Below are 22,945 nucleotides of genomic sequence, written 5' to 3'. Positions count from 1 at the left end.
TTTGGAAAACAGGGTTGATCCCAGCGGATTAAAAAAAAGCTCACACATGCTTTGTCAAGATGAAACATGACTGTTAAAGAACGAGACTATCTTGGACAGGAATGTAACAAGGGAATGAGAACTTTTAAATCACGAGTAATTTTTTTGAACTACGTGGTTACTAATGACAGAAAATGACATAACAGCCCACCTTTCTTCCTGATGCAAAGTCTACTTTTGATTACGCATTTAAGCAGTTTTACCGTTCATCTGTATTCACGATGTAGTACCCCTCAGCCTTGTGCTACCGTAGCCCCATGGGGTCTGCTGTTCCCACTAGATTAGAGCCCCCTGGATGGGACCTGGATCCCGTTTTTACCTCCCACGGTCCCGGAAACACTGCTTCATCCACAAGTCTCAAGACACCCCTATGCCTTCCACCTCTCTACACGGTCTTCTGAGCTTTTAAGTGAGTTTGTGTTCTACACAGCTCTAAGCGCTGGGGCACACAACGCTGCCTCGTCACCTTCTCCAAGGGCTGGCATTCACACTATTTTGCATATGGAATCTTCCATTGGACGGATACTCCCTGGGGCCTTTGGCCGGCCACTTACTTCCACTTCTTTTTCATTGATCATGTGTCATAGCCCTAACTTTAATTTTGGGAGAAAAAAAGTAAAAAGTAACGCAGTCTCTCAAATATTTATTGAGCATCTACTGTGGTTCCTCTGGAACTTCATGGAGTATATGATTATCCTCACTTCATCTAATGCATTTAGAAAGGTACACTTTGGCATTCTAGAATGAAAATGTGTTCATCTTTCTGAGTTCATCCACTGCACACGCCAAGAAGCAATTTCCCGGGAGAGGTCCTGGCTTTCCAGAGGCCTCTGCTAGAGTCTGTGGGGGGGTGCGGGCAGCTCGCAGGGGAGGGCTGATTCCACTCCGTCCGAGCAGCTCCGGTTTACTTCGTGGTTGGCTCTACCGTGTTCCTCCGCAGGGGTGTTACAGTCACTCTGGGCAAAGCGACTCCTCCTGTCCGGGCGTTAGCATCCCAGGCCCCCAGTCCTACAACCTGCCCCATGGCCCATTCCAAATGTCTCCTGGCTGAAAGCCACTGGAGCGGTGGGAAGGCATGGCTCGAGGCTGTGGTCGTTTGTCGACAGAATTCCACGCCTGCAAACCATGCGGCCGACTTTTCTTAGGGGTCCCTGGATGGTAAGTCCATGAGCTAACCCCGCTCCAAGTCTGGGTTAAATTACAGGCGAGGCATTTTGCCTGCCTGGGGGTCCCCTTCTCTGATTTCAAACAGATACCTCCCAAGCTCATTGAGATCATGAGGACCCGTGTGAAAACACACAGGGCGGCACTTGGGGGTCCTTGAGGAGAAAGTCACGGGTAAGTTATCATGATTATGTATTTGTCCCCGAGGGTCATTTGTATTAGATCATGCACATTAGAGATGCCTTTCATATGCATGAGTCCCTAGCATTGAGTGATGTGTACTCCAGGTAATGTTCGGCTTCTGGACCCAGGTTGATGACATTTTGTATGGGTTACAAATGACATTTAATTATTTGAAGCTTTAATGGCACTGCCGCTGCTGTTGCTACTTTCTGGGACCACAACCAGTTTCTCGGAGAGATCAGGGCTCTGCAGTGGGGGAGGCTCGCTCTGCCTGCTGGTTTTGGAGGGTATGGTCCAAAGCTCCTGCTCCGAAGCCATGACAGGATGGCCACGGCCGGGCCACGCCATGCTGGGCAGGCTGCGTCACCACCTCGTCAGCTTCCTGTGCAGCTTTTACCTTTACTAACATGCAATCGATCCTTCAGGGTCAAGTGACTTGTTACCTTGTTTGTTCTGCTCATCACTTAACGGCCCCAGCCATCGTCCAACGGCCCAGAGAAGAACACTCTGAATGACATCGGTTCGTCGTGTGGATTCCGTGACACAATGGCTGGGCTGTGCCTGGTCTCGCACAGGTTCCCCGAAGGCCCTGGCAGGGATGAGCACTGATTCAGACTCGATCATTCGCCCGGACGTGAGCCATGACCTTCTTCCTGGTCTCACCCTCCTCTGTGCAGGGAGTTCCGGCTAAAGTGCAACCACTGCTCGAAGCATCACACTGGATAAACTCCTCCACTGTCTACCCACGCCGGACGAGGGGCAGACGTGCTGGCCAGGGCAGCCTTTCCCCACCACATGTGCCTCTGCGCCTTTGCCCAGAATGTTCTCTCTTTGTGGAATGTCCTGCCCCATCTTTCTCCTTGGAAATTCCCGCTGGTGTTTTTTTTTTTTTTAATTGACATAATTTATATGCCATAAAATTCATCCTTTAAATTCTACAACTTGTGGCCTCTTGTGTCTGGCTTCCTTCACTCAGCATTTTGTTTTCACCCAAGTTGTAGCATTCATGGTACTTCATTCCTTATGTCTGAATAACATTCCATTGTATGGATAGATCCTATTTTGTTTATCGATTCACCAGTTGATGGACCTTTAGTGTTTTCACTTTTTGGCAATTATGAATAGTGCTTCTATGAACACTGCACGTGCAAATTTTTGTACGGAAATGTGTTTTCATTTCTCTTAGGTATATATCTAGGAGGAGAATTGCTTGGTCATATGGTAACTCTATGTTTCACTTTTTGAGAACCTGCCAGGCTGTTTTCCAAGGCACTCTGTCATTTACTATTCCCACCAACAGTGTAGAAGTGTTCTAATTTCTCCACATCCTTGCCAAAACCCACCACTGTCCATCTTCTTGATTACAGCCATGCTAGCGGGTGTAAAGTAGTCTCTCAATATGGGTTTGATTTCCATTTCCCTAGTAAGTAATGATGCTTGGCATCTTTTGGCATGTTTTCTGGCTATCTGTACATCTTGCTTAGAAAAATGTCTCTTCAGAGTCTTTGCACATTTCAAATCTGGGTTATTTGTCTTCTTATTGTTGAGCTGCGAACACTGTTTAGATGATCTGGATACTAGAGCCTTATTAAAGATACGGTTTTTAGATATTATCACCCATTCTGTGTGTTGTCTTTTTTTTTTTAAGTTTTTTAAAAAAAGATTTTATTTATTTGTTTGTCGGGGGGGGCGGGTATTGCACACAAGCAGGGGGAGTGGCAGGCAGAGGGAGAAGCAGTCTCCTTGCTCATGTGGGACTTGATCCCAGGATCCTGGGATCATGACCTGAGCCGAAGGCAGATACTTAACCAACTGAGCCACCCAGGCGTCCCCTGTGTGTTGTCTTTTCACCTGCTTGGTACTATCCTTTGAAGCACTGAGATTTTTAATTTCCATGAAGTCCAATCTATTTTTCCTTTTGTTGCTTGTGCTCTTGGTGTCGTATCTAGGTTGAAACCATTGCCAAATCCAAGGTCACAAAGATTTTCCCATGTTTTCTTCTATAAGTATTATCATAAAGTTTCAACCTTTATACTTAAGTCTTTGATTCATTTGGAGCTAATTTTTGTATCTGGCACATACAGATAGGAGCCCAACTTCATTCTTTTGCATGTGGATATCCAGTTGTCCATGCACCCCCTGATGAAAAGACTGTCCCCCCGCCCCCACTGAATTGTCTTGGCATCATTGTTGAAAATCAATTGACCACAGATGCATGGGTTATTATAGAACTCTCAGCTCTGTTCTGTTGGTCTATATGTCTATTCTTATGCCAATATCACAGAGCCTTAGATTATTATACTTTTGTAGTAAGTTTTGCATGTGGGTCCTCCAACTTTGCTATTCTTTTTCAAGATTGTTTTGCCTGTCTGGGGGTCTCTTACATTTCCATAAACGCTAAAAGATCTGCTTGTCCATTTCTGCAAAACAAGAAAAAAAGCAGCTGAGATTTTGAAAGAGTGATTTTGTGTTGAATCTATGCGTCAATTTGAGGAGTACCGATATCTTTACAATATTAAGTCTTCCAGTCCATGAACATGGGATGTCTTGTCAATTATTTAGGTCTTCTTTAATCTCTTCCAATGATGTTCTGTAATCGTCAGTACACAGGTTAGTGTATTTCTAAGTATATTATTCTTTTTGATGCTATACTAAATGGAATTTTGTTCTTTATTTTATTTTGGATTGTTCATTGCAAGTATATAGAAATACAATTGAGTTTTGTATGTTATTCTGTACCCTTCAATTTTGCTAAACTCATTTATTAGCTCTAATAATTCATTGTGGATTCCTGCAGATTTTTGATATAAATATCATGTCATCTGCCAAGAGAGATAGTTTAACTTCTTCCTTTCTAATCTGGATGACTTTGGTTTCTTTTTCTGGCCTAATTCCTTGGCTTGAACTTCCAGTACAATGTTGAACAGAAGTGGTGACAGAAGACATCCTTGTTTTGTTCCTGATCTTAGAGGGAAAGCCTTCAGTAGACGTTACCATTCAGCAGGGTGTTAGCTGTGGGCTTTTCACAGATGCAGGCTAAGTATCCTTTTATTCCCAGTTTGCTGAGCGTTTATATCATGAAAGGGTACTGAATTTTGTCAGATTTATTTTCTGCATTTCTTGAGATGATTGTGTACTTTGTGTCCTTCATTCTATTAAGGTAGTGTTTTACATGGATTGATATTTTGGTGTTGAACCAACCTTGCATTCCTGGAGACAATGACATTTGATCATAGTGTATAATCCTCCTGTACTGGGGCAAGACACAGAGATGTCCTCTGTGCATAGTAACACCTGCTGGGTTGGCATACTGGATATGCCAGGCCAGACAAGCGTCTGATAAACAAAGAGGACAGACACCAGCGTCTCAAGAAATGAGGAATGAAGTCCCGGGACTTGGGCTAAGATAGAGAGCGGACTCCAGGAAGGGCTGTGGACACTTGCTTATTCTGCTTGGTGTAGACCAGTGCTTCTCAAATTCTAATGTGCGTAAGAATCACCTAGAGGGTTAAAGCACATTGCTGGGCCCCACCCTAGGAATGCTGACTGGGTAGGTGTGGGGTAGGGCCCGAAAACATGCACCTCTAGGTGATGTTGATGCTGCAATAAGCCACTCTACAGATATAAAGTGAAATAAACAAAACCACATTGTCTACATCAGCAGACCCTTGCCAGCACCTGAGATGGCATGGGCCAGTTGTCTCTCTCACCATCAGCCTGCAGGACCCAGGTACACAGCTGATGGTGTCTTCCAGATAAAAAGGAGCCCAGGAGGGGCGCCTGGGGTGGCTCAGTTGGTTGAGCATCTGGCTCTTGATTTCGGCTCAGGTCATGATCTCAGGGTCCTGAGATCGAGCCCTGTGTTGGGCTCTGTGCTCAGTGGGGCATCTGCTTGAGATTCTCTTTTACCCTCTCCCTCTGCCCGTCCCACCCCCTGCTCTCTCTAATAAATCAATCAATCTTAAAAAAAAAGAACCCAGGAGACTTCATAAATTATTTTCTTTTAGCATTAAATCTACACAATCAAGTGGGTAGAAATAATAGCTAGTTTCATCTTACAAAGGAGAACATACCCTATTTTTTGTTTTAAATCAAAAACCTCAGAAAATGCTGGTCATGAAACCCAAACTAGAAATTTTCTGGCTTGCCTCTGCATTTCATCATGCAGATAATAAATGTGATTGTGAGGCTTTTTGGAAATAGAAGCTGAATGTTTTCAACAGGCAATGCTAGGTCAGGGACATGGACAGAGGGAGCCTCAGGCAGGAGAGGGACATAGTTACATGAAATGTTGGGGCTCGAACCACACATCTGTGATGGCTGATCCAGATACTTAGAGCTCTTAGGATTAGCACCAACTGCAGAGAATTAAGACTTTACAAACATGACTGCATGACTTAAAAGATCAGGTTTACCCCATGAGTGCAAACTAAAATGAATGACACTTTATTATAGCTAAGTTACTATGAGCAAGGCCACTGAATTTCATGAATGGAGAGATATGGTGGCTACATGATCCTATATTACCACTTCACACGAGTAATATATACACGCAGAGACACAGTGCTACCAAGAGTGTGAGCTGGGGCCTCGGGGAGGAGAGGAAGGGGACACTGGTATCTCTAGATGCCACAAGTAACCGCCGGATTTGGCCATGTGAGGCTGAGCAGAGCAAGGACAGGAGCAGCAGAAGGACCAAGAGTAGGTTCCAGGGGTCCGGTCCTGAATTCACATGATCTGACCCATAGTCCTGTGTGTGACCCTGGACAAATAACGCAGGACCTTAACTCTACATTCTTTTTGCTTGGAAAATGGGGATCGTCCTGTGTCACAGGACGGCTCCGTGCTAAGGAAAAGCTCACAGCACCAAGCAGAAAGGTTCCCCAGAAGAAAGTTTCTGGTGCAAAAGAATTAAACAACACCGAAAGAAAAGACCCTTTGGAAAATGTTCTACCATCAAAGGAATCAAAACAGAGGCAGTTGTTTTAGAAAGAATTCATAGGCCCATTGTTTAGAATGTCTTCCACGATAGGAACTTGAAGCCCCACGAGGTTAATCTTAGCATGACGTTCCCTTATATACACTCACAAACGGACAGAGGCCCAGGCGTGCCCAGGACACCCAGAGGCAGTCAGCACTGGCCACTGGCTTGCATTTTCATCTACCAGTGGTAATAAAAATTCTTAGAAATAAAAAAACTCCTTAATTGTCTCCATTGCTCCATTTCAGAGAGTAAACGAGAGGGATTTTCAACTTAAGACAGCTCCTTGGTAGCCACACTGGCTCCCAGGACACATCTGGTTTCCTGCAGGATCAAAGGAATCCTGGGGTTCGTGTGCAGCAGGCGGCCACAATACACCAAGAGCACTACATTGTCCATCTGGTTCAAAGGCAAATGGAAGGTACAGTTCTCTTGTAAAAAGCAGATCCCATTTTACTTAACCGTAAGGAGAGAATCTTCTTAAATTCGCTTTTCTTACAATTGGAGCGAGTCTGTTAACGAGAGCTTAATCGGAGACCACTATAGCTGAGCATAAATTCCCGCCAAGCTCCCCGACCGCGGTTTACCAGATGAACCGCCGTATCTGTTGTCAACCGTAATCTATAGGCATTATTTTTGAGGCAGTGTTAATGCACTTCTCATTTGTACACTTTCCTGATTGGCTTAATATTTATAGTGGAATATTTCTGATCCGGGAAGAGCCCCAGTAAACTCAAGCATATTTAGCCATGTGCTAATGAGGACCAGCCAGTCATGGAGGGGGCGCTCCATGAGTTATGGTCCTCGCAGTCTGGTTCCAAGCCGGCCTGCGAGAAGTTGCTAAAATGTCTTAAGTAAAATCCGAGATCCCCAAGCAGCTGTTGGGTTTGCAGAGCCGTGGCCATATATACTTTATTGGCAGTAAGCGTCAGTCCTGCATGCAGACGGCACGCTGTAAGCCCGCAGCTCCTCCGGGTCTGCCTGTGCCCGCCTGGCCGGGGAGGGCAGGCCACTCTGCTGGCCACGGCCGGGGCGTGCCCGCCCACAGGCACTCCGCCATGACAGAAATTCACTCTGAGTTGCAATTAGTGGTACTGTCATTTTCGGGGGCTCCTGCCAATTAATTAAGCCTGTCAAACAGAAAAACCACAGCGCTCACATGATAATTTATATTGGAAGAGACCAGCGGCTTCCTCCACACACTGAATTCTCCCTCAGAGCGCTGAAATACGTGAGAGAAAATAAATAAAATAAAACAACAAAAAAGTGCGAGTGAGTGGGGGGTGGGGGAGCTCCGCACGGGGAAGAAGAAAGTTAAGCTGTCCTTGTTATAATTGTTAACTCTGATCGCCAGAGTAGGAGACAGGCTGATTAAAACTCCAAACGAGCCCCCAGCTCCCTGAACCCTCTGCGTCCGTCCGGGATGATAGAATCAGAGGAGTTTATTCATACCATTAAGCCCCAGAGAACTTAATTGAAAGAAGAGCACAGCCCGGACCTTGACAAGCGGGAGGTCACTGTAATTGCTGCCGGACATATTTAACATTAAGATAATCAGGCCATTAATTACCCTTTGGATCATTAAATCAGCCAGTTGCAAAATGAAATTTCTGCCTCTATTACTCACTTGAGAGACCACAGGGGTGGCCTTTAATTTATCAGTGAGCTTGAGATACAAAGGCTGGGGTTGGGGGAGGGCAGGTGGGGAGGGGGCCGCGCAGTGGCAGCGGCGGCGGGGGCAGGGCATCAATCCGCCATGCTTGGTGATCGTGGCAAATTAACTAGGTAAGATAACCTCCGCTTCCAAAGGCAGAAGCTGGGGGTATGTAAATAGATGAGGGCAGACAGGGAGATCAGAGTCTGCACACCACTTAGCAGGATAATAAAGGAAATCATCCTTGATTATCAGTGCTAATTTGGACACTGCCGGTAGCTTGTTATGCGTGTTCTGAGTAGCATTTAATTAATTCAATTGCTTGTTAATGAGGGAAGTGACATGTGGGGAGCAGATGCCACCCAACTGCAGATGGGTTCTGGTCATCACTGCAAAGTCCTTTTTTTCCCCCCCATTCCTCCCCCTGCCCATTTTTTTTTTTTTAAAGAAAGAAAATAGGAAAAGGTGTCAAGCATAGAGGAACACTCAAAAGAGACAAAACACTGACCTCAGCGGGCCAAGAACTGTTGAAAAATAATAAGATGAGATAATCCTGGGGCTGCGTGGGTACTCATGTTCCCTGAGGCCACATTTGGAACAGTGCATCTTTATGCCAGAAATTTGAGCCCGAGATTACTATATTGTGATCTTATGATCAAACCTAACGAGACAAAGACGTGGCCAAGTGGTACTGCTTTTAATATCTCAGAGTTAACGGTAGGGATCCAATTATTTTCAGTTTGGATACATTTCCCCTTTATCAATATCTCCATGTGCATAAATAAGATGAAAGTGGCGATCCCAAATCAAAAAGGACCGGAACTCGTGTCACTGGGCAGACTTGCTCCATCTGGAAGTGCACGGCCAGTCTCTCCCACACAGATTTCTGACGTCCGGCCCCAAATCTTCCTCCCGAAGGTGGCATCTTTTTATAGGTTAAAGACAAGAGGGGAGTTTGGACGTGCAGGTGACAATGACAGAAAGAAAAAGAATGCTCAAAGAGGCAGGAGAGTGTATCCTAAATCAGCAACTCGGCTCCCTTCCAAGTGGGATCAGAAGGAAGGGGGATTTCGGTTGGGCTTAGAGCTTCTCCCAAGGGCTCTTTGACAGAATGGAAAACACACGTCCAGGCTCCTTTGATTTCCGAGACCAAATCGGCTGGCTCCCAGATCGCCGTGTAAATAGGATACCTGCCCCGAAATGCCAGCCGCGAGGGGTCCCTACAGACCCTCGCGGGCCTGATGCCTCGACGCGGAGACCCAAAGGTGGGAGAAGGGAAGACGAAGCAGGCAGCCGAGCGGAGTCTGGCTTCTGCCAAGAGGAACATGGACCGGAGGGCTCCTCTCAGTCCTGGTAGGAAATAATGGTCACCGCAGGCAATCCCGAAAGCTTCCAAAGTGAACTGGCGACAGGAATGGAGAAGAACAATGCTCCACAGTGACACAGAGAGGAGCCCCCCAAACACCCCTGTGGGGCCCAGGAGGGGAAGAGGTCCGAGGTTTGTCCAGACGGCCTCGCCGTGTGCTGCAAACGTGAGAGCCCCTGATTTCATCCCTGAACATGTGAGCAATCCCCAGGCCCCGAGGCAGCAGCAGTACCTGGCACATGGGTTCCACACAGCCCCATTCCCGCTTCCCCCCATCTGCTCACTCCTTCGTTCATTCACTCAAGAAGCATGGTCTTCGCAGTTTTGCTTTCTCTGCCTCCGAGCCTGCTATCCTTGCTGTGGAAGGGGCACCAGAGAGCTCCATGACCTGGCCCTCCAGTCACGTGTGTCCTAACACTGGAGCCAGGGCCCACGTCCAACTGCACACAACACACTGCATGGGCCGATCCGCACGCTCCCATGCTACGGGTCATGAAGTCCTTGCCCCCCACACAGCCCACTGTCCCTGCATTAGCCCTACCATCTAGCAAGTCCCATCCACTGTCACCACAGCTCTCCTGCTTCAGCATCCCCATTTATAATCAATATTTTAAGTGTGTGCTTAAATGATATCAATAGCAATTAGAGAGGGGAATTCGGAGTCCACCCCAGATGTAGTTAATTGTTGTAACATCGATATCCTGTACCGGGCTCCTTTCTCTGAATTAAACCTCCATTACTGAGGGGGATGAAGGGTGTCCTCTCCCCTCCTGTGACAATAAATTTAATATCGAATGCACTGGGAAAAAATGGCAGTTGTTGCAGAATCCATCCAAAAAGATTTTTTTTTTTCTTCCTGGGAGTAATTAAAAGATGCTTTTCTTGACTAATGATTCCCCAGTTTAGGAATGGGAAGTCAATACTGCTTCACTGCCGTCAGCTTCGATTGATCACAATGCTGCTCAAGTTTGAACGGCAGTTCTCAGGGCAGCTGAGAATCACTGGAACCAATTATGAGCCGTCCGAAGCTGCCCTAATCAGGGTGCAGGGACAACCAGCAGAAGGCCAGCCAGCTGGTCAAAGGCGCCTGTTTTCCTAACTCACCTGCGGGCCTGGGTGACACCAATTCGAGGTGGTTTCAGGGGACTGGTTGTTTCTTTGGAGAAAGATCTGCTGTGTCCCACTTCCCTGTGGTCCTAAATGTGCGTGTGTGCATGTGTGTGTGTGTGTGTGTGTGTGTTTGGGGGAGGAACGGCACATTTCTAATTACATTCCACTGTCAGAATGAATCTTCTGAACAAGATGGAATGGACCGAGCTTCTCGGGAAAGCAGCTGGGCCCTCTTCCAAAGAATTAGCCTGGATATATTGCACTTGGCCCTTCCTTGGATAGGAATAAAAATTTATTAAAATATTTCTTTTTAGTATTACCTTAGGGCCACATTAAAAGACCCCTCCAGCTGTTTGTATTAACAATCATAGGTTCTGCGGAGAGACCAGAGGGGGTGGGTTGCGGGGGGGGTCTTTCCTTGTCTTGGAGAGGCAGGATCCAGGCTGCCTACCCATTCTCACGTCGCAGACTGAATTCCACATGGAAATTCGAGCCCAAATTTTGGGTTTCTCATTTCTGTTCGAGGAGACCACATAAGGCAGTGAAGATGGTGGGTGTCTGAGTTATCGTTGTGCTATTAGGCTGAGTCGTTTCCTTGTATTTTTTTTTTTTTTTAAAGATTTTATTTATTTATTTGACAGACAGAGACACAGCGAGAGAGGGAACACAAGCACGGGGAGTGGGAGAGGGAGAAGCAGGCTTCCTGCTGAGCAGGGAGCCCGATGTAGGGCTCGATCCCAGGACCCTGGGATCATGACCTGAGCCGAAGGCAGATGCTTAACGACTGAGCCACCCAGGCGCCCCAATTCCTTGTATTTTTGACACTGCATTTTTGGCTTTCCTAGGATCCACCAGGACCACAGCCTGGCAACTGGCTTCCCTGCCTCGTCTCCATCCCTTCCAACCATGCAGCCGGCTGCCTCTAGTCCCCTTGGGAACAGGCAGATCACACGTGAATGCATAAGCCCCAGAGCTGCTGTTATAATACACCCCTGGCTCAAAGGCTCACCCAGGCCTTTGCTCTCCTTTGGCCCTACCCCTCCTCATTCAACTGAAGGTCCTGCCCCATGGCTGGCAACTCCCAGTTTCTGCACTCTCCCCGAGGGCCGGGCTTGGCCTAGGCCATGCCCACCCACACTCCCTACCCCGCAGGCCTGGACTCCGCCCTGCATTTTAAAGTCCAGCTCAGATGCTGTTTCTCCAGTGACACTTCCCTGGAGCGCACTGGTTGTGAGAACCACCCCCCCCGCCAGGCGTGAAAATTCTCCGGAGTCCTGGCACACTCAGCTGTGGCCCCGAGAACATTCACCGATCGCTGTGAGGGATAATCACCACGTACCACTTCTTCTCTATGAGGAAGTAGTCAGTGAGTATTTGTTGAATATTAATTAAAAGCAAAACTCCCAGAGAGAATGACTAAAGGCACAAGGAAACATTCAATCCTCAAAAGGCGTTCATGTTCTTTGGAACTGCTGTGACCCAGCATCACCGTCACCCTTGGGGGGGGGCTGCAACTCAGCACGGCCCCTTAGGACAACAAATGTGACCCATTAAGAGCTGGGACTGCGCTGCGGTCACCCCATTTGTGAGACAGGAAGACTGACACATCTCTAAAATATAAAGATGTGATGCACTTAATGCTGGAGAGAAGAGAAAGTTACGCACTCAAGAGCTTAAATCAAATACACAAGTTAGAACAATCAAGTGCCTGGACGCAGGCAACTCTCACTTAGGAATGAAGATGAAATGCATATAAAATATTTACCGGTTAAAAATATCAACCCCTATCTTCGTTACCTAAACGTTCTAAACGGTGGCTAATTATGACAAATGGAAAAACTTTTTTCCAACTCAGGATACTAAAAATAATATATACACTCCTCTTACACATAAACAGTAAAATGCAGGAATAATTTTTTTCCGTAACTTATTTCAATGTTCTCTGCACTCCTACATGAAACTTGATCCAATTTCCAATCATATTTCATTGTTAGGCCTACAGGTCCTCCAAGGAAACGACATCTATGAAAAAAATCGATACTAATACGCAAATTCGTCTTTTAAGAATGCTCCTCGCTGATGGTCTGCTACTTTCTATGCTTGTGTTAAACAGATCAAGATAAAGAATTTAAAGCAGAGTATCATTCCTCCCGTTTGCAGGAAGTCTGCCCACCTGGGTACTGCGTGGTCGAGCTCACCCGGCAAAAGGAGGTGATGCCAGACAGACAAGGCTCTGGGCGCCTCTTCCTCCCCTCGCCCCCTCCCCGCAGGATGCCGAACACGAAGAGCAGGTTAATAACACGCCAGCTTCATTCTCTAAAGTGAACCGAAGGTGGCACCACAAATTCATTTTTCAGCGTTCATGTAACAAAATCCACCAACTGCTCGCACAGGATCGTGGCTTAGCGGCAGAAACCAACTTCTTACGGCTCACATGGGGCCCGCCCACAGACCAGAGGTCTCATTGCCAGCAAAACAGGCCAGAGGAATTTAAAAAAGTGCTAATGATGGGAGACCCCTCCTCTCCCTTCACATCACACACCCGAGAAGCAAAAGCGGAAAGGGAGTCCCCTGGCCCCTCCTCTGGAGGCAGCCGCAGGGACCCGATGGCCCACTCAGTCTCTATGAAGCAGGCTTTCTCGGAAGACATGCCATTTTATCACCTCTTAGGTACATTAAATATGTATGTGTACTCAAAAACGGTTTATAATAGCTGTAAATGAAAAATGAGAAAATAAATGGGCTCAAAATAAATGCGTTTTTTACACGGGGTAACAATTAACATTAATGAGGAGTCACCATACGTTACTCCGAACTCAGCTGCTTAAATGTGTTGGAAATACATTTTACAAAATAAAATATATTGTGTTACTATAAACTGGCTTACTGTAGGTCTGTGGGGGTGGGGAGGGAAACCAACTGAGTAGATGCTTTTCAAAGATAGAAGAATCACAAAATTAAAGACTCAAAAATTCATAATTAGTGTTCGCTGCACATCTTACTCCTATTAGAAATGTATTAATTAAAGTGATATATTCATAAGGTTGGAAGCTTAATACATTTCTAAGAGGGGGAGAGGAGTCCCCAAGGTGTAAAAACAAACATAAAAAATCAGGGAGTCTGAATTATCCACGCCTGCTGAAAACCAATTTTAAAAAAACAGACGTTTCCATGCCGGGCCCCTCGGCATTCCTACAGGTCGCCAGGGCAGCTCCGGGGGAGGCCGTCATTAAGGTCACTTCCCATGCTGGCAGAAGGCCCCAGAGCCACACGCCTGCCCACGTCCCTACCTTGTGGAGTCCAGTGAGGGCTTCGTCCGCCCCTGGCTGCTCTCTTCCCAGACGCTGTTGGCCAGCTCGTTCCCAATGGATGACATCACCTTGATAAGCTCTATGGGCCAGTCGTCGAGGTCGAGAGAACGGACTCGAGAAAGGTGGGTGCCAAGGTTCCGGTGGATCCCTGAGCATTCGATGCACATGAGGGCTCCCAAGTTCAAACTGGCCCAGTTCGGATCTGTGGGAAGAGAGACATCAGACCATCATCACTCATGCCAAATGCCCTCAGGATCTCAGGAACAAAAAGGCCAGTTACTGGACTTCACATCCGGCTGTCCCTCCCTAGACTCACAGGGCCTGCAAATGCCCTCTGGCCAGTCCTGCATGCTGATTTACGCATCTCAAAAGGTTTGGCATGTTGGGGATGCCTTTTAAAAATCTGGCTTTAGCCAAAGCTTAGGAATTTCCCACACAATAAACAGGTGCAGGCACTGGGTTGGACACAGAAATGCACGTTCTAATACCTCAATCGCAGCACCCTTGAGAGCGCAGATGCACGTGGAAAAGAACCGTATGTGACCTGGCATCCACAGTGGATGGCTGCTGACAGAGGGAAAGTGAGGGAGCGCTCCAGAGTATTTCCAAAGCTACAGTGTCCCTTATAACCAGCCATCTCTGCAACTCTAGGCACATCTGAGTTTTCATTAGACATACGACCGACATGTTTGCAAATTTCAAAGACAAAGGCAGGCACGCTACGATGAAGACATGGTTTTCGGTGATCCTACATTAAGGGCACCACTGGAGCGGCTCCCACCATCACTGCTGGCAAGATGGAGGGCAGGGTCTACCGGTTAGGTTCTGACCCGGCTGGATCAACCCTGACCTGCAGAATGAATGGCGATGCTTTAGGCTGTGATAACGCACCAAGGACAACAAGTGAGTTTAGAGAACCCGGCTGGAACCCTTGAGCTGGGTCATTCCCTGTGTGAAAGTGGCTGGTGGCACCGGAAGACAGAGGACTCAGGCCCAAGGTTGGCTTCGTGCCAGAATCCACAGCTGATCTGCAAAGACGGGGTTCACCTGGACAGTCAATGGCTTTAACCACCAACAGACGCAAGGAAGGCTTAAATGATCCAGGGATAATCAACATTTACTCCAGGGGCACTTGAAGAGTCAACAAAAACCCAGGAATGGCCTTGTGCTAATCCATCAGAAATCAGCCAGCCATTTCGTTCATATCTAACACAGACTCTGGGAGGTGGGGATGGATACCATGGGGGGAACAGGAGAAGAGAGGTCTGTGACTCGGAGATGTTCTGGGTGGGAAGACGAAACATACGTCCCAAATGATAACAATAAATATAAATAGAACGAAGAAATGCAGACTACATGCGGAAGGGTAGAGTCAAAGGGAGAAATGCACGGACAGCGTGGGAAGGAAGAGGCCAGCCATAGCAGGTGCAGGAGGGCCGGCCTGGGCCCTGTGGGGTGGGGTGATCAGAAGAGACGGTGGGGTGGTGAACAGTCTGCGGAACAGCCCCGCCGCACCCCCTCACAGCCCAGCTCCTACACTGGCCGCCTCTGAGTCTGCACCTCTCAATCCCACCTGGCCTCTACCCCCACCTGCCCCCTTGGAGCAGGGCAGCCAACGTCATGGGGCCGCGCAAGGTCAGGGCCGTGTTTAGGCATCATTTTACTTGACCTCTGGATACTTCTTCTTACAACACTGCCTTCACGTAGCCTTTTGGTCAATACCCTCCCTGGATTTTTCTAGCACTTGTCTGGCTCCCCAACTAGATTTCCTTCCCAATTCTTCCTCCTGAACCCACCCCTTACCTCAGGGGATTCTGCAGACTCATCTTCTGATGAGCAAACTCCACCCAAGCCATGGGTCCCATTACGACCCAGCTGCTCACAACCACCCACAGACACCGCCCGCCTCAGGGGCGAACACAGAGAGACCCCCCCTCTCCAAGCAGCACCTGTAATGACCACTGTACGTCTGCGCTTGGAAATCCTGCAGGTACCTCCCTGTCCACATTTTGCCCTTGAACATCGTCTCTTGCCAGGGACAGCTCCCTGCCAGCGAATGGCACTGATTCACCCAGTTATTCAAGCCGGGATTCTGCGAATCGACCCTGATCCTTCCACCACCCCCAGCCCATCACCACGTCTAGGTATTCGTTGCCTTCTTGCCCCGCCACTCCCGCCCTGGTCCATGCCACGGTCACCACCAGGACGGAGCAGCCTCCCATCTGCGGCCTCGCCTTCTAATGCCCGCAGCCTGCGTTCCGCATGGAAACGTGGTCTCCTAGGCGAATCTGACCGCGTCCTGCCCCTTCTCAAAACCCCTCCATGGCTGCCATGTGCCCTTCGGATCTGACCCACAATCCTGACCAGCAGGATCGGAAGCGAGCCCGTCTTTGTGCACATGTCTCTCAGGAGCCCTTCGGTTCCCTGACCCCCCGGTACTGTGCCCCTCTGCGTGGCCAGTGGCTCTTCCTGCTGGCCTCAGCACGCAGCTCGCTTCCTCTCAGCAGCTCCCAGCTGCCCCTGGGAGACCGTCACACACACGTGCATCACTTCGCAAAACCCTCCCCGTGTCGGGCAGGGCCAGGGGCACCGACCTCTTCTCGTTCGCGACACCCCAGAGCCCGCCTCAGTGAGCACTTTCAGGCAAAGGAAGGAATGGCCCCACTAGAGCAGAGGACCCGTCCTGAGGGACCCCGACGACCCTGACCCCTGGTTTGGGACTCGATGTCCCGCCGCCCCACCCCCTCCCCCTCCAAGCTTCAGAGACCAGCCTACACAGGACACATTCTAGTGACTGCATGCAGATCTCCGTGGAAATCAGAAATACCGAGGAACTGGGGCCGCGGGAGGGATGGCCTTGCCTCTGCCCCAACAGATGGGAACAACTTGTTGGCAGGTGCGAGCATGCACGCGTTGCCAGGGTCCCTGCCCGCGTCGCACACGTTGTTCCCTTTAGGATGCACTGGGGCGTCGCGGCCCTGGGCTGCGCCCTCAGGCCGACAGGTGAGTCCAGCTCTGGCCTTAAAGCTCTGGATTGTCTCCAGTGTCCCGTCTAGCTTCAGGAGCCCCCGTCCCAGTGCACAGACCACCACCGGCCTGTCAGCACACGCTCTGCTGCCTGGCTGCCCCCCCACCCCGCAAGCGTCTTCTGCTCTGCAGGCCTCGCGTGCGACATGAGGCTACTGATGTCCATCCCCGTGGGGCTGTCCTGAGGGTTAAGCGTAGGGCTTCGATTCCACGGGGCAGACCAACGGGGAACAAACGAGATAAACACACCACGTGTCGGGTAAGTGTGTGCTCTGAGAAAACCCGGCTAGGGAGAAGAGGGAGACGGACCCGCGTGTGTCATTTCAACCCCGTGGTGGTCGGGGAAGGCTTCTTTGAGGGGACACGTGGGCAAAGACCCAAGGATGTCTTTATAGATATAGTTATATCATTTGTTTGTAATTTAAAAGTATATAGTTATATAATTTGTGGTTTCTTTTTATGCCTGTGGGAAAAAGCAAGTAGCAGAAGAGAGAGGCTGAATGTGCTCCTGCTATAGGTTTTGCTGGGACATCGAGAGACTGGGGAAGGGAGAGGGGAGTGGAGTCCCCTCCTATGCAGGTCTGGGGTACACAAAGATACGTAAGAGAGGGTCCCAGACATCCAGTGGTACAATGGAAAAGCTGCTTCCAACATTAATACGACCTGGTGGGAGGAGTTCACGCCCGGGATTTCCATCCAGGGCGTCAGGCACCAGTCAGGAGGGAGGGGTCGGCTCTGCCCAGGCGAGTGGGAGGGTCTCGTGGACGAGGGGTCTTGGAGCTGTGGAAAGGCTGCATTGCCTCTCCGGGTCTGTTCATGCAGGGTAGGCTTACCGGCGACAACCACGCCAGGGCTCCAAGCTCTTGGGCTCTCAAGGGCTCTGGAGGATGGACTTTCCCGAACATGTTAGTTATCTTTACGGCAGGATTTCCCAGAAGCAAGATGTCTGAAGGCTGCGACTCCTCAAGGGGCAGACGCTGAGGTTCTCCAAGCTCACTACAGATGGGCACCCCCGAGCTAAGGAAGCTCAGAGCCCGTTCTGGGGTCTACCAGGTGTAGACAGGTGGCTCCCGGCAGTCTGGCACATTCTTAGGAAGAACGATGGGTGGGTGGGGGTTCCTACTGCTCCAAATCCCATGCGTCATGGAAATGCCCAAGTCCCACTCCCCCCGCCCCCATGAGACACAGCTGAATGGTGGGAGCGGCAGAGTTTACAAGCCAGTAGGAATCATCCGGAGAGGGGTCTGTGGTATCCGGAGCCTGAGGTTCCTCCCACGTGACCACCGGACACAGGACCTCGAAGCGAAGGGCCCAGCTCTCAGGGGGACAGAAAGCCAATGGAAGGGCCCACATCTTCAAGTCCCCCTCAATCCTCTCTTAAGATCCCTTTATAATGATAAAAGGAATGGGCTCATTTAAAGATAGGTTTAAGGAGTCAGGAAAGGTGTTCCAAAGAACAAGGACAGAAAATCTTTGGAACTACCACCCACTTTAATCACAGTCAACTTATTTTTTATCTGTGCATATTTACGTGGAAGAAATGCACCACACACAAGACTTTCTCTTGCTTCTGTTCACTGAACAGTCTACATACGCACTTTCTATTAAAAATAATCCTTAGTGTTGGAACACTTCATTTATCGGCTAATTCCTTCACTGAAGGAAGGAGCCGACCGCCACCTTTGTCCCTGACAACGCTTCGGAGGACAGGGGCACGTGCTTTGTTCCTGCTTCTGTGTTGTCCACCACGGCCGAGAGAGCGGCCACTGTCCCCTAACTTGATCCCGTCTCCGCAGAGAACACACCAAGCTATCTGGGACCCAAAAACGTCATTTTCTTATTCTCAATTTCTGCTTTCTCAAACAAAACAAAACAAAAAAACCCCAAAAAAGCCAAATAAACAAACCAGAAAACAAATTAAAAGAGGAAGTCCTTTAATCAGTAAAAAGGACAAAAACCCGCCTAGGCTACACACCAGCTAGAGGCCCGGTTCCCAGGCCCCGAGGCAGAGGGCAGGATGCACCTCCCTGCGTTTCGGCTTCAGCAGCAGAGTAGGGAAGCCCCGATCCTGCTGGGGCCCAAGCAAGCATCCCACACGTTTGTGGCCTGGCCACCTCCTCCTGCCAGAACCCTCCGGAAGCATGAGCGATGACCCCCCAGCTCTGGTGCTGGGGACCCCCGGGAAGGTGCAGGCAGGACCAGGTCCCCCGGTGAAATCAGGCTCTTCCGGCCCCACAGAACGCGGCAACCTCTTCTTGACCAGAAACCAGAGCCTCTCCTTACATTTAATGATTGACTACTGCATGTACTTGCATACACCGAAATACAGGCCACTCAATATCCAATTTCCCAAGACACAGGTGCTCACTATACAATTAGATGACCCGGATCACCAGAGACCCAACCAATTTCAGAAATAGGTGGGGTCAACGTTCTGGAATGCATCCTTACAGACCTTTTCTGCCTAAATTCCTAAAGTGATTCACTACGATCTCCTTGACTCACTGCCTCAATACTTTCTCATTTCCAATGCATTATAAAGTTTCTCCATCTCAATTAATATATTTTTTTACATAACTTACTTTTAAAATTTTTAACATCACTTTTTAAGGTTGCACATTATTGCACTGAGAAGACATCACTATTAATGGTTCTTCCAGTTTCGCACATTTGGGATGTTCTGATTTTTTGCTCTGTAAACAGCGCTGTGATGCACACCTTTGAAGCTACGTCTCTGGGCCCCTTTGCTCATTCCCATGGGCTTGGTTCCCGGAGGACCCAGCTGGAGGGTAGGGCATCCACTTGCCCGAGGCTTTTTATGTACACTGCCAAACTGCTCGGGGAGGTTTTACAGGTCATCATCAGTGTGGGGGTGGTGCCCTTCCCAGCATTTGCACCAAAATTAAGTATTTTGACTTTAAAAAACAAAAAGCCTTTGCCAACGTGTCCTGGTGTCCTCGATCTCTGTAATACAGCAGAGAGGCAAGGAGCTCCGCTTGCTATTTCTGTGACCCGGGACATACAACTCGAAATATAACTCCCCCCTCAGACTCCGCATTTCCTCCCCTGTAAGTGGGGCCGTGGGGCCGACCGCAGCACCAACATTCAGTCACAAGAACTAAAAAAAACAGTGCCCTGGTGGGTTTGGCACAGGCCTGACGGAGACAAAGTGTTTAAGGAATGGGAGCTTGCGATCTCTTTTTTCTCCGGAATTGTCACACTCGGCCTCTCCCCGCTCCCTTCGTCCCTGCGTATCTGCTCAGGGGCCTCCCTTCCCCACAGCTCCGCACCCCCAACCCCACACCTTGGCACTCGAGCGACCCACCTGCTCACAGAAAGGACTCCTGACCTCCTCATACCATGTGCCTCGTACCATGAAGCCTGCGAGCCATGGAATCGTCCCTCTTAAGGGGCTCCAGCTGTATGGTGGAAATTATCGTAGGCACTTCTCCTAATGGAGGCTCTGATAGCTTTAAAAATTCTTACTTTAACAACTTTTTGGTAAAAACGCACACTTAATAAGTACTCTCTTCTAACTTCCTTTCATGACACATTTTGAAAGTAAAATTTAAAACTTCACACAAAAGAAGATACTTTAGAGAAGTTCATCAAGACACCTGAAGAAGAGACCCTTTCTCTCCCCTGGGGGCCACAGACACTGGCCTGGTGACCTTCCCCGATCCTGCCCTGCAGCACAGTGGCTGCTCAGGGGAGGCTCCCCCCTGCCCTTTACTCTAACAACCTGAGTTAGTGCCTACCTCCTCCTGTTTACCATCCCCCACGGCTGCCTCCTCCTCCCTCCACTGTCCTGTTCCAATCTACAGGAGATGGTAGGGCCAGGCCCATCTTCCCAAGCATAGCTCAGAATCCATCTCACTCCTGCTCTGAAACTCAAAGGAGTTCCCACTGTTTACAGATGAAGAGAAAGGCTCTAATGTTCTCCACTTAGCATCCTCACCTCCACTTAGCATCCTCACCCCCGCCCCCGCACTGAGCATCCTTGCCTCCCCCTCACTGAGCATCCTCACCTTCCCCCACTGAGCATTCTCACCTCTCTCAGCTCCGACCAGCCTCCAACCTGAGCAGCAGGTGCATGTCCTGCTAGTCCCCTGACGCCATGGCTCCTTCAGCCCCTCTAAACACCAACTTCTGCACAAAGTCTGCTTGAGTTGCCATGTGCAATGTGACAGCCCTTCGCCATGTGGCAGGTTCCATGGTCTCTGGGTCCCACCTTGCCCACCGGGCTCGGGCTCCAGGACGGCCAGGACCATATCACATGCCTGTGATTCCCAGGTGACACCGAGCCTGGGGCCAGTGACTTTCACCTGGTCTCAACTGGATCTCCCTCTCATCAAAACTTTGTGGGCTTTGTTTGTTCTTTGAAGATTTTTATTGATTTATTTGAGAGAGAGAAGAGAGCGTGCACAAGCAGCAGGAAGGGCAGAAGGAGAGGGAGAAGCAGACTCTCTGCTGAGCAGGCAGTGGGATGTGGGGCTCGATCCCAGCACCCTGGGATCATGACCTGAGTCGAAGGCAGGAGCTTAACCAACTGAGCCCCCCAGGTGCCCCATGTCAAAACTTTGTTTTTTAGTAACAACAACAAAAAATACGACTGGAAAAAGTTTACTGAATGCCCCCAGCATTGGGCTAAGGGCTGGGATATAGAGAACTAAAAGTCAGTCTTTAACCTCAAGGATGACAACAAGATGACTTTCTCAGAGGGAACAGAGTATTCCGCATTGCATGGCGGGAAGCACCAAGTAAAACTGGGTCACTCGAAGGCACGAAGCAGTTATGATGAAGTCTATCAGTTCAATCAAAGGCTTTAGTGGACAGCGAATTTCACATTAAAAAAAAGAGAAAGACCTTTTGATGCCAAAATCCAGAACATATGATTTTGCAATGAAAAATACCAACCCCAGAAATCTCGGGGCAGGAATTAACAATTGTGCTGTATTTTCATGAGAAAGCAAACAAGCATATGATCACTGATGAAGCAAAAGGTTAATTCCTGGGTACGGCACGGAATCTGGGCGCGCGCCCGCCCCCCTGGTGTGACGGCTGCTTATCCGGGGGCCGGAGGCAGAAGGCAAACCTACGCTTTCGTGTGCAGGGTACCGTGTTAGGATAAAATCCAAACACGAGTATTTCAATTCTTTAAAAGTTGTCACGTCACATCATAAACCTTACGTGCTGCATGACCAAAGTGGGTCCACTGCACTCTGGGCGTCACCAGACCACCCCACCTCCCGTGTCCCGGGCCCGGCCCCCTTCCCCGGCCCACACTTACTCTGGGTCTCGCAGTCCACGCAGTGGGAGTTCCCACGGATGTTTCGTATCGACTGCAAGGCCATGGCCTCACTCTGGCTCGTCAGTCGGGACTGGGCATAGGAAGACAAAGGCAAGAGGTAAGAACCCCGGGAGACACTGACGCATCCCCGAGTAACGTCGGGGCAAAAATCAATCATTTGTCAGCAGATACAGGATGAGGACCGTTTGAAGCAGCCACTCCTCTTCTGAGGTCTTTGGGGAAAAAGCATGACTGCCCGAGAATGCTTCGAGCCCCGTGTTAAGACCTGTCAGATGAGAGGCCTCGACCTGGAGTGAGGACAGAGGTAGTTCTGGATCATTCGCGAGTGAACACAGACCAACTGCCACCCGGAGAATGGAAGTGGTTAACGTGCCCTGTTGTGTCGGCTTGCTCTGAAGATGGAAGAATGGGAAATAATCTGCTTATGAGCCACGGGTCAGGGCTTAATCGGCACCACGAGACACAGCTCATGATTCCTCGCCAGGAAGCCACGTCCACACCACGCTTCATGCCTTAGAGATGCACTTTTCACATTAAGAGTATCTCAGTTGCTATGGCAACGAAGTCACTAAGGTGGGTGGAGGGCAGGGAGGGACAACTGATACTTAACCCTCTTCTCTCTACAAGTTAAAGAAATACCTAAGGGGGAAAAGAACAACGGAAGAATTTATAAGCTATGATGTGATCATCCATACTTAAGTTTTATTGACAGTATGATATCTATTCTTCCAGCCTGTTTTTAAAAGCATACCTGTACACATATGTGTACTTAAAAAAAAAGCCAGCCTGTATTGCTCTG

General features: G+C 49.1%; 1 protein-coding gene across 13 annotated transcripts in view; it reads right to left on the bottom strand.

The window, feature by feature from the left end:
• Window positions 1-22,945, bottom strand: part of AGAP1 (ArfGAP with GTPase domain, ankyrin repeat and PH domain 1) — a 524,718-nt gene that overhangs the window by 53,314 nt on the left and 448,459 nt on the right. For all 13 annotated transcript variants that reach the window (XM_078071496.1, XM_078071497.1, XM_078071498.1 and 10 more), the window contains 2 exons: window positions 22,126-22,216; window positions 13,788-14,010 (listed from right to left, as the gene is read on the bottom strand). In XM_078071496.1, coding sequence (XP_077927622.1) covers window positions 13,788-14,010; window positions 22,126-22,216 — 314 coding nt within the window. The remainder of the gene's footprint in view (window positions 1-13,787; window positions 14,011-22,125; window positions 22,217-22,945) is intronic.

The sequence above is a fragment of the Halichoerus grypus genome, chromosome 4, assembly GCF_964656455.1.
Source record: "Halichoerus grypus chromosome 4, mHalGry1.hap1.1, whole genome shotgun sequence".
NCBI classification, from domain to species: domain Eukaryota; kingdom Metazoa; phylum Chordata; class Mammalia; order Carnivora; family Phocidae; genus Halichoerus; species Halichoerus grypus.
This window is presented reverse-complemented; position numbering and strand designations above follow the sequence as displayed.